This window comes from Rhopalosiphum maidis, chromosome 1 (genome assembly GCF_003676215.2).
Source record: "Rhopalosiphum maidis isolate BTI-1 chromosome 1, ASM367621v3, whole genome shotgun sequence".
Classification (NCBI taxonomy): Eukaryota; Metazoa; Arthropoda; class Insecta; order Hemiptera; family Aphididae; genus Rhopalosiphum; species Rhopalosiphum maidis.
This window is the reverse complement of record NC_040877.1, coordinates 6,369,979-6,382,813: the sequence shown is the minus strand read 5'-3', so window position 1 is coordinate 6,382,813 and position 12,835 is coordinate 6,369,979. Positions and strand designations below refer to the sequence as shown.

The 12,835-nt window shown below is 25.1% G+C and overlaps 1 protein-coding gene across 2 annotated transcripts in view; it reads right to left on the bottom strand.

Annotated features, from left to right (window-relative positions):
* LOC113560788 (calsenilin-like) overlaps positions 1–12,619 on the bottom strand; it is a 130,572-nt gene extending 117,953 nt beyond the window's left edge. The window contains exons 1-2 of one of the 2 annotated variants that reach the window (XM_026966856.1): positions 12,511–12,619; positions 12,311–12,358 (exon numbers count right to left, since the gene is read on the bottom strand). In XM_026966856.1, coding sequence (XP_026822657.1) covers positions 12,311–12,358; positions 12,511–12,538 — 76 coding nt within the window. In that variant the 5' untranslated portion in view covers positions 12,539–12,619. Of the gene's footprint in view, positions 1–12,295; positions 12,359–12,510 lie in introns of both variants that reach the window. The other variant, XM_026966855.1, reaches the window with a different exon arrangement.
* Between the last annotated feature and the right edge of the window lie 216 nt (positions 12,620–12,835).

Below are 12,835 nucleotides of genomic sequence, written 5' to 3'. Positions count from 1 at the left end.
AAAGCTACAAAAACTCTGGGGACACATCATATACTGCAGGATTATAGAACGCTATCATTTTAACTATATTTTCCTATTGATGCCCCACAAGATGAGCTTAAAGCACAATTACGTGGTTTACTATCAGAAAGAAAATATTATTTTCTCTAACGCGACGACGACGTTCAAGTTTTACGACCAATAGGTGTTATAAAGTAAAATTCACCTATTTTTAAAATACTTTACCTTATTAAAAATTTTAAATATTGTCCATGTGTTTTTTTTTTATGGTTATACAACAAACAATAAATTAAATTAAATTGTCAGAATTATAATATATTATATTATATAGTAAATAGCGTTGTATATTATTATCGTACGCTTGCAATTTTGTAAAAATACAATTGAATTGAAACGTGTTGAACAAAGAATTGAAATCGAAGAGATATATCATATTTTATACAAGTTGAAAGCGTGATGTAATAAGTATCTAAATACTATGATATTTATTGTAGGTAAGTATTAAAATAATATTCAGGAAAATTGAAAACTTTTAAGTATATATACCAAAGGGCGTTGTGACGTATATTACAATAATTCAAATATTTGAAATATTAAGTAATTACAATCAAGAACAATGAAATTATTACTTTTCTTTATTAGAGATAAGTTTTTATTCGGAAGATAAAAATGAAAACTGTAAACTTTTTCTTATTTTTCACATATTTTTTTCTATAGTTTGTGTTGACCTGTCAACCCTAATTTTAATCAGTGTCCAATCGAATGGTTTATAGATAACGTCAGTAACCATTGACCAATCATAATGGGCGTGCGTTTAATAACTATAATAGGTTTAGTGGCATAAATAATAGCCAACCGATCTGTGCATGCTCGTTATTATCGCCTATTGTTAATACCTATAATGAGTCCACACGCAGTAAATTTATTCGTACAATTATAGATACTCACATCGTTAATAAAATAATGTAATATGCATTATAATATACATTTTATAATTATTAATAGCCAACGTTCTTTAAATGCGTATTTTTTTCATACTTAAAAGTCTATTTCTTAATGTTTACACGGTCAAATAATAAATAAAAGATACAACTTTAAATTATGAAAATGGTACAAGTTTCAAAGTGGCATTATTGAATTCATAAAACACGATTTACCTCCCCTCCCACTCTATAACTTATGAATACTATTTACAAAAACTATTGATTACATTAAATTTATATTATATCTGTACGTCTTATACGTTCAAATACGTCTTATTATTTTTTATTTTTTTCCCATTTAATTAAAATCCATATTTTATAACAGTATAATATTATATTTTACTACTGTAAATTTTAAATTACATTTTTTATTCACGATTAACCAAACAAAAATAATTTAAACTTAAGGTTAATTTATATTCTCAAGGTATCATATTTCACTTTGTATAAGTTTTGTGCTTAGAATAGACAATGAAGGATTTTCCGCTTACTTTATAAGACAAATGAAAAAGCTTAGAAAAACATACTAAACGTTTCTGTAATTCTGTATTCTTTAATAATATGATGCTGCATACATAATATGATAATGAATATTTTTTCTTTCCATTTTTTCCAATATCATATTATTTGGGCAAAAACAAAATTTACTTTGCTTTAGACAAACAGAAAAAATTACTTTATAAACTGCCTTATATGATAATTTCCAAAAAAATTTATAAAATAACTTATGTATAAATTATTTCTGTTTATATTTGTTTTCTTATTCGAAAGAATTGCAATACTGTTTGTACATTTCACTCTGAAATTATTAAATGTCTATTGGTTTGTATAGGCACGTTAAACTGATTTATTTACTCAAATACAGTCTAAATTTTATTTTGATCCAAATAATAGTTAATACATTTAATTCATAAATAGTAAATAGATATAATTTAATACACATAAGACAAATTCACTTATTTTGAAATATTTATGCCATTTATGGTGATACTGCATACGATAGAGTAACAACTGTGGAAACAATTTAACGGACGTTTATCGCATGCAATATTCCCCGCTGTATATATGTGTATAATACATATAATATACTTTATTAATATAGTTTAAAGTATAATACTTAATTAATTTGTTAATTTAAAGCTTTTGTAAAATTCACATTGTGGTTAAAATTAAAACCATAAAGTTATTAATTAAATTAACTATAATTGAAATGTATACTTCTGCATAAATTACAAACGGATACAGTCAAAATGTGTACAACTTGTCGTTGACCGATGACGAAAATCTATTAGGTTCTCAATGTCGGGTACATATTATATTGTTATCGATTATAATGTGCGACAGCTGTAGTTATGCATGGTTTATCATATTGCAGTCATATTTATCACTTATTTCCAATAAGGTAACTGCAGTGTATAATATTATAGTTTTCCTAAACATATTGTCAGTAACATAACTATATGACCGATTTGTATATAATATATTTATTATTTGTCATGAAGAATAAAACAAAAACAAAACTGATATTTATATCTCATAAGAAATAAATAACTTTCTTAGGCCTATTCATAGCTACGTGTTTCAATGCGTCATAAAGAACAGTTGAATAATGTCAGGTTTGTGATAAAAATTAAAATCATAAAAATGTAAGTAATATTTTATAAAAAAAAAAAAAGAAAAAAATTTTTATATATTTGACGGCAAACTATATAATTTTAAATTTAAATCAGAAAAACTAATATCAATATGCAAATTCGAATTTAAAATCTAAAAATATCAAATCTAGCATGATACATATAGCAGTGTATGTTTATTTGTATGTGTGTCAAAATCAGATGAAATTGGCTGCAAATTTAAAATAAAAAAATTATTAAACAAAAGCACTATATTATAGTGTTTATGCATAAATTCAAATAGGTCTTGTTATATGGAAATGTTTAATAAAAACACTTAAACTTACCCTTATAAAATTACTGTTTAATGTTAAGATAATCAGCTTCAATAAATATTGTCTAAGAAACCAATTAATTTATATAGACAGTTACATAAATTATAGTAATATAATATTATAATAATTATATGAAATTCTTACTACTCAAATTAATGAACAATATATTATAATATATGTAAAAAATGCAATAGAAAAGGTCGTTGAAGTGGATAGCTAATTAAACATATTCTTGTAACCTTAATACGAGGGTATACTCGTATGTATATAATATTAAAATAATACAATTACCGTAAAAGAGTTGAATTATTATTTAGAACTATGACATGTTCTTAATCTTAACAATGCCCTTTTTTTCACATTTTATACTTGTACAATAAACTATACAAATCAAGCTAGTAGGCTCAACTCATTTTTATTCAATAATGAAATTATTCAAAATCTAATTTTTAGAGTTTTTAAACAATATGCTTTATAACTATAACATATTTTTAAACTCTTAAGATTTTTTGTATTACTTAAAAAGTGTCCTATAGAGTTTTACATTTACACTATTTACAAATTTCTGTTTTTCAAATGAAACCTTCTTCCATTTTCTACTATGTATTATTTAGTGGATAGTTTTTTTGAACATTTTGAAAAAAGGCGAGTACCTAGTAATTTTAAAAACAGAAGTTTATACCGTTAAGGACACCCTTAAATCAGAATTTGAATAAAGTCGTAATTAAAAGGAATCAAGTGATCGCCATGTTTTCCTTTTGGTGAATCACCCTGTACAATATTCTACGATATAATGTTATGCAACTATGTATAATCGATAATAATATATGTACAGAGTTGTCCGGCACACGTGGTGTAACCTCTCTCGCTAAAAGTTGTTGAAAATCACACATTTGTTTGGCTAATCATTTGGACAAAGATTGATAAATATATTCAAACGAGCGCATGAGGCAACAACATTTTGTGCGTACGTGATGATTGATGTTATTATACTCACATAACAATATAATATTTAACGTGGCCCCTCAACATAACTTTGTACACGCGACACTCGTCTGGTCTGGCGATTGCGGTGGCTGATTGATATAATTTTTTTTATATTAAATATTGGCAAAATTCCCTAGTCGGCTAACTAAAGTATTTTTTAGACTGTCAACAGCCGAAAATTCAACACATCGCGTCATTCACGATTTCGTGTCAACACAACAATCAGTATGTGTACAATATCACACGGTTATGCTCACATTGCACGTCGAAATACATAATAATTCGAGTACAATATGATTTACAATATTTTTTGATTATAATAGTTTACACGTCGCACAAACCATTTCTTTCGTATGCTTTCTGGATAATTTATTAGTCAGAAACTCTATTTTATTATGTTATGAACGTCGTAAGAACGTCAATACAAAATTTTTAAACAACTTTTGTCGATCCCTTATTCATTTTTGCATGATGTTAGTAAGTACATTATGGTAGTAGTTTTATGTTTAGAAAATATTTTTTGGTAACAATAAATCTATAAACAAATTTATTCATGAAGTAACTTTGTAGTTTATAGATATTGTAAGTTTTTACCTAACAATTCCTACCTTTTTATCCCAATTCACAGTAATTTTCGAAAAAATCACAAAAAACTGTTAATACAACAAAACATCGATTTTTAACAGAAATTATAAAGAACATTTGATGAAATAATTTGTTAGAAAATTATAATATAATATCATGTTATGCACTATTATAGTATCCAGTTAGTCGTAAACTACAAACTCAGTTTCACCTAAAGTTACCTATAATCCATATTGTGCAATATTATATTCTCATAATATATTGAAGAACGTCCGAACAATATGCGCAACTATTATATTATTTTTTTTTTTTATCTATTTGAGATATTATTTAACGCGTGATATTTTCTCCCGCAAATTGTTACGATTATTTTTATTTAAATATTGTACAAATTTAGAAGTAAAAATATATTTTATTATTTTTATTTTACGAATAAAGTCTCAACGCTTAAACTCATAGGCACAATAATATAACTAATTCAATTTATTATTTAATTCTTATATTTTTTTCATATTAACCGTAGACATTTTTCATTTCATTTCAAACTGCTTTGCTTACATTTGTAACTTTATTTTATTAGAAACGTTATAATTTATTCAATAAAAATTTGATGCACGCATAACTCGGTAAATAATAATATGATTTTACTTAATGAACTATACAGTATAGGTCATGTTTGTTATAAACCCTAAAATCAAAGGTTTATGGGTGAGTTATTTTTTTCAATACACTACTAATTTAATTTGTATAACATACAAGTTTATAAAGATAATACCGTACCTACTACATATTAAGTATATACATTATACATTTAATGAAATTCTGAAAGGCCCCAACTATAAAGTTTAAATATTCTTTGAACCAGGTTCATTAATGTCAAAATATTCTTTCAAATATGTTCAAATAAGTTAAATGTATATATCAGTATATGCTATCGTTAACGAGTTAAAATATATAATATTTTTTGAGTAAACAGTAGAAAAAAAAACAGATCAATTTAAAAGTTAATATTCCAAAAAATGTACTACAAGTTTGAGTTAACGGTCAATAAAAAAATAAAATAAAATTTTGACTTTTGTACTAAAACTATTGTACTCTATATAAACTGAATTCTTAAAAATATAGTACCTAATATGTAATATGTTCCATCTAATTAAGTATCTAAATAATTTTTAGTAACTTGTTGACCGTGATCTCTACTTTTAAATTATTATATATTCTAGATCAAAATATTTGTATAATATACACAAAATAAATTTAATAAAATAACTTAGTAAAAAATTTCATAAATTATTAATTGTCCATCTTATTTTGGGAGTTTATATACGTGTATGTAACTCATGTTGTTAAAAATAAATATACGCAGTCAACTTAACTTTTATAAGTATATTTAGGCAAAATAACCATTAAATTGCACGCATTAATCTCATTTAACACTAGATAATAAACTCTAGTATAAGTACAAATTAACTAGCTGTGTTATAATTAATTGCTTTTAGTTAAATGCGCTATTAGTCCGAGAAACAAAGTACATAACAAAACAACTAATAAACTAACCATACAACTTTTTTTTTTTACACTTATACGTGGTCGTTGGACGCAATCTGGAGAGTAGCTATTGCCAATTGTCTCGATTGGATCAGATAGATGCCGCTCTAGTATTGCTATTTTTTAAACTCTACTATAATATAATATTATATTAAAATAATTAACTAAATTTGAATAAGTACATAATATTAATTCATTTTTGTAAATGCATTGTGATTAGTATTTATTGCATAGCTCAATTATTCTTAATACAGTACTGCAGCTGAGTTTTTAATTTTAAAAATGGTTAAACAAATAAAATGAAAACATAAATAAATATATTAATAGTCAAAATTCTGGATAAAAATGAGTATGAGAATTCTTATGAATTATTTAATTTTAACATTCTTATTGTATATGAAATGTATTTAAGTACAATAATTGTATTTTTTTCCTTTTAAATTTAATTTAAGTTATGTATATAGTTGTTCATTTTATATTCGTATTTAGTTAAAATGAATTGTAAGATTTAAAAAAAGAAAAATAATTTATAACAATTTTGGGGCCTCAATTTTGTTTTCCAATTTAATTGATTATTTAAATATGTATCAGAATTACTGTCCTTTTAGTAAATAAATACATAAGTACCAATAAATGTAATTAAATAGATTACAAAAATCAAATATTTATAACAGAAGTGAATAAATTATATACGATATTGTAAAGACAATCGATCCGCTTGAAATGGCGTATTGTCATTAATATTATAATAAATACAAAACATTTACCAATATACCATTTTAACTTTATTGGTTTTTTAATATACATTTCCGTTTAACTATATTAAGTTCTAGGATTTAGAGCTGCTATTTTTTTCCTCGTTGGAAAACTCAATCTAAAGCAAAAACTAAATACGTAAAAATTGACCCAGAACTATACTTATATTTTTATGATTTTTTTTTTTCAAGATGAAAGCATGAACACACTTCCCGTTCTACACAGGGCTGAGGACTGAACATAAAAAAAATCAACGAAAAAGTTCCGTTTGACCTGTTAATAACGTACTGCGTAAATGATGACGTACATTATGTGTTTTGTACGTTTGTACGTATAAATATATATTATAGACAGCCATATAATTTACAGCGTTTTAAATTTGTCCTCCGCCCGATTTATTATCACCAATAGAAGTCGACTGATTTATGCATACTATTTTTTACGTCGCTACGTTTTCTTATCAGTCCTATTATCATTGTTATTTACTCTTTCCTGTGGTACCAAATGGAGAGAAAAACCTGTCCATTGTTGTGCGCGGTTTTACACACTTTTATTTATTTATTTTTCTTGGCACTGGCAATATAATATTTTACTTTCCGGTAATAGTAGGTATATTAAATTATGTGTTTTTTTCTTTTTTTGTAGACACCGTTATTATATTATACGGAAGACACCGTGTTTAACAATATTTTTAATGCATTTTAATATTGTAAGAATCGAATAATGACAATTTTTAAGAGTATACGCAATAGGTATATACAGATTACTGTTCGAACGCTATATACGCCTGTTCTGCAATAAATTTTCGGAAAAACTTAAGCGCAAAAAAATTAACTAAAAAACGGTTTCAATTTATGTCATGTTACACTATTTTACTCAAGTATTGAATTCGTTAATTAATAATAACATGAGTATATATTATAATATATAATTTATTCTTAGCTTGTACTGAATGTACACTAGGTATTCTAATAAATTCCTAATTTCAAAAATATTTCATGTTAATTGTTCTTATACCGTTTAAAATTCGTTCGATTGCGATGTTGCATATCAAGCCTAAACGTAAAGTTCTAATAAAATATTCATTGATTTATACAGTATACAACGCAATCAAACGACAAAATAGACAATGCCAATGATTGGAAAAAAAATTTGTTTTATTTAATGTATACTAACGATAATATGAGAAAAATTCACAAAAAACATACATGTGAACACAAATTGACAAGAAACTGACATGACGATGCGTAGCGGAAAAACATTGAGCGGTTACCCTTTATGTTTTCCAAACTAAATTTTAGATTTTTCTGCGGAAATATTTAGTACTCAATTCTCGAAAGTAACTTACCAGCCTATTGTAATTCTTGCTTTTGCCTTTTATCATGAAAGTTAAATTTGTCTCGAATGATAGATATTAAGGTATGTAAAGAAAAATAAGTTGAAAAATTTAACTTTCCTGGAAAATGAATTGAGCCAAAATCACAAAGGCTGATCTGGAATTCTAGAGAATTAAAAAAATTAAATATTTGTGCAAAATAAAATAGTAAGCTCAGATTCTAAATTCTCAAGGTTTATAGTGAATTATAGTGAATCAAAACTGTACATACATATACTAAATACCCATCACAATGAAATTAACAGAGTATATATATTAATCTAAACCGTTAACAAATCATAATTGTAACCACAAAATTATGAAACCACCTATTTGTTATTAAATACTTAAAATAAATCTTTAAACAGTCTAAACAATATTATAGGAAATAAACAAGCATAGAACATAAAAAAAATATTTTAAAATGTATTTAAAAAAAAAAGTATTTGATTTTGTATGTATACAAATTAATTGTAACTGGAGTAGTACCCGAAGTAATGTAGCTCTTTAAATATTTTTACCATTTAATTTTAAAATTTATAATAGATATATTATCTTTTTAAAATTTTCATTGGTTTTAAATATTTTCAAATTGCATAAATAATATAATAATAACATTACCAATGTATAATCAAATACTTAACATATACCTAGCTACGATAATTTAACATGTCACATAAAAAATCTCATCAAACGGTGGGTACTTATTGTTGAAAATAAATTATATAGATGGGTGTAACAATAATATGTGATCAAACACAATATATTATATTATAATATACATTTTGTAAGATTTATTGTTACACACGTATAAATAATGTGTATTACAAATATTTTTTTCAATTTTAAAATTAAAATTAAGCAATCCGTACAAATTAAAGGATTTATTTATATCTAGAATCATTTTTTATAAACATGAATATATTATTACTAAAATACTATCATTTATATTATAGCAAAATACAATACGAATAATTTATTTTATAGTAAAATATAAAACTATCATTATTATTTTTCATGTAACAACGCAGTATAAAGAATAAATTAAAATATTTCGACGTTGATAGAACACTAAAATCCCAAACGTATTTATTTTACTAAAGTACGAATTTCTAAGAATATAATATTTTTTATCACAACAAAATTTTTCAAAAAACATATTTTTAGAATTATATACTATTTTATGATGAAACCTTACAACTTTTAGTAGTTGTTGTATTATTTAATTAGAAATTAGATGTTTGTCACTTCGACTTATAGAAGGTGATACATATTATGTTGATTGTTAATTGAAAATTGTTTATTAAATATTACGTATTAATTAATTGTCAATACATTCAAATACAATAGTAAATCATACGAGAACAAATTTTAACCTATAAAAATCAAAATCATATACGTACAAAATTTTGCACCATTGTTATAAATTGATTTTTTGTTGTTATACTTACAATATTAAGCAATATAATATAAAGAAAATCAATAAAGAAAATATCATTTAAACTGAAAATGAAATATATACAAAAGAGAAAAAAAAGTTCTTTCAGGATTATCGTAACATACCGTTATTATTATTATTATTATTATTATTAAAGCTATTCATATCTACATCATTTTACCAGTACATATTTAATCAAAAACTATGTCAATAAAATAATAAGCAATCATAATTAAATATTTTATAATAATCAAAAAGTCCTATAAAAAAAAATTAAATATATCTATTTATAAGGTAAAACTGTATTGTTGCTATTGCCTATACTATAATTAAATTAATTTATAATCAATATCATATATTATTTAATGCTTATATAAATTTGAATATAAAATATTATAGTATCACCAAAATATTAATTAAATATAATTTATAAAGTTATTCAAATGTTCTGTGTTTGTATGTTTACAGTCATTTAAACTTAAAATTAGTTTTTGCCAGAAAATTAGTTAGTTATGCTATAAAAATAATTAATAATAATAATAATATAATGGAAATATGTTTGTATCGACAGTGACCTTAAAACACATAAAATCTATTTTAAATAATTGATATGTCTTAGTATGAAAATTAATAGTTCTATCTATAAATCGTACAACATGTTCTAACCCAAATTTATTTGTTTTGAAAAATGATTTATGTATTCATTAAATGGAGTAATAAAATGTTGTTTAACACCAATTATTGCTTAATAGAATTATTTAGATAGGTATTAAGATGAAATCGTCATACACAAATAACTACAGTGAATACCATACTAAATCTAATTTAAGTAAAAAATCAAAACTAAATAAACAATTGAAATTATTTTAATGTTTTTATTATTTTTATTTTTAAAAGAAATATACAAATATGCAAAATGTTTATGTAATAAAAGATATTTTTACACGAAAAATGTAAGTGATATAACCACCAAAAATAGGAGCAAATACTGCCTTTTTTTTTACTTATTTCTTAATCTTATTCATTAAGAAGATCTCTACATTAGTTTCTTTTCAGTCATCACGAGAGATTGCCAGAAATTATGCGAGGGGGTAGATTCAATATATAAGAATGTTGGGATGGGAAGTGAGTCTATTATATGAAATCGTTTATAAAACGTTATTGTTTCTGCATGAACTGTTTTAATATTAAAGCCTGTGTGTAAAATAAAATTAGACATATAGGGCATAAGTGATGTGCTTAGGATTTTATTTTGAAAAATTTTAATTTTATTGAGATTGGAGTTTTTGGCAAAGCCTCACATTTGGAGGCCATAAGTCCACATCAACTTAATTAAGGGGTGATGTAATTTAATTTAGTGTGTTTATTGGATTAGTGTTTTGATCAAACGAAGGAGTGCATTTAAGGCAACTTTTTTTTTTTTTTTAGAGTGCCTAGGTGAAACAGCGGTCAATGATTGAGACCAAAAACTTAAATGATTCGGAAGATGATAGAATTAGGATTTTGTTTAACAAGATTTCAGGACAGAGATTATTATTAAAAAAAAAATAATATGCTCATAATATTTCTCGTAACTTATAATAATTAATAATATCTCACTTAGTGCATGGATTTTTACTTCATTTCAAAATAAATATACAATAATAAAGCGTATATTAAAATATTATAATTAATACAATCTCAACTTACTAAACTTTGACATTTATTTATGATTATATTTTTGTATACATTAATAATAATTATAATTAATGATTGCAATTTTTATTTTATAGTTAGTTGTTGATGAGATAAATGGTTTTTGTAAATAAAACATCTAATAAGAAAAAAAACCAAAAAAATCGATCAGATGCTCATGTTCGTTAAGTAAGTCAATGTAATATATACATTAAATTTGAATTGAATGATAAATCATTGCATTCGAAAAGCCATTCTGAGCGGAGATAGTGTGGTGACCTATAAGCCTATAAGGCTATTTTATTATAATATGTTTAGGTATATTGCAATAAGAAATTTACTAAGGGGGAGACTTCTGTTTTGTATTTTATAATAAAACTCAATTTAGTTTCCAATAGTTCTCGTATGTGTATTTTCTTTATTAAATAAGTATAAATACAACACATCACTGCAAAACCAATAATTTATCAGTCAAAATCTTATAAGGACAAATGTACATTAATATTAATAAATACTACTAAAAACCTGTACCATAAAAACTACAATAATTAAATATTTAAATTTATTCACATTTATGTCTTACGATGATGTCATTATATTAAACATTTAACCAAATTCTCTGTATAGTTGTAGTTAATGAGTTATACTTCATTTAATAATACATAAATGAATATTATGTTCAATTTAATAGAATAATAAAATCACTTTTTACGATTTAATTTCTTTATCGACTTCAACGAATGTTTTGTCCTTATTTCTAATGGATTTTGGCACGCTTCAGTCGAAGTTCTATGCGCTTTAGAACTCTCCGACTAAAAGTTAGGGTCATAAAGCAAAGTTAGGGAAAGCCAATTAGGAATGGCTGAAAGCTGACCATAGCAAACTTTATTAGTATTTAGTTCGCAGGCAGTGGGATGCATATAGTTTAGCTAGTATTATACGATGTTATCCCAACAATGTAATATTATCTCCGCATAACATTGCATTGTCGTTATACTTACGAAACGGATAATCACCAAAATCATCGTCTTCAGTCACACCATTGCTGCTCATCTTGTCCCAACCTGTAAAATTCGAAAGACGAATAGATTTATCGAATGGGTGGAAATAAAAAAACAAGACGATTGTTCAACTGTAGTTTCGTGTATAGACTACAGGTACGGTTATATGTAGCTGTTATATCATATACATGAACCTAAAACGCAGTCTTACTTACGCAGTGCTACGATGTTGCACAAAGACATCAAAACAGAATGCGATGCCTATCGGCCGGTTTAGCAGAAATTACGACAGCGCGATTTACACCACCGCGTCAATTATTTTTCGTGTACTGGCAATACGAATGGATATGGTCCAAAATGATGAGCAAACGGCAGATTGGTGTTTTGGACGACGATCAAAATACTCAGAGTTTAAAATAATATACGAACCTCGATATCGGGGTGGGGGGTCGGGCCACTGCTCTACATATGCGTGTGCGTGAATTCGTTCGGACCAACGCGAACGGTGAGAACATTTCAATAAATATTTTATGTTTACAT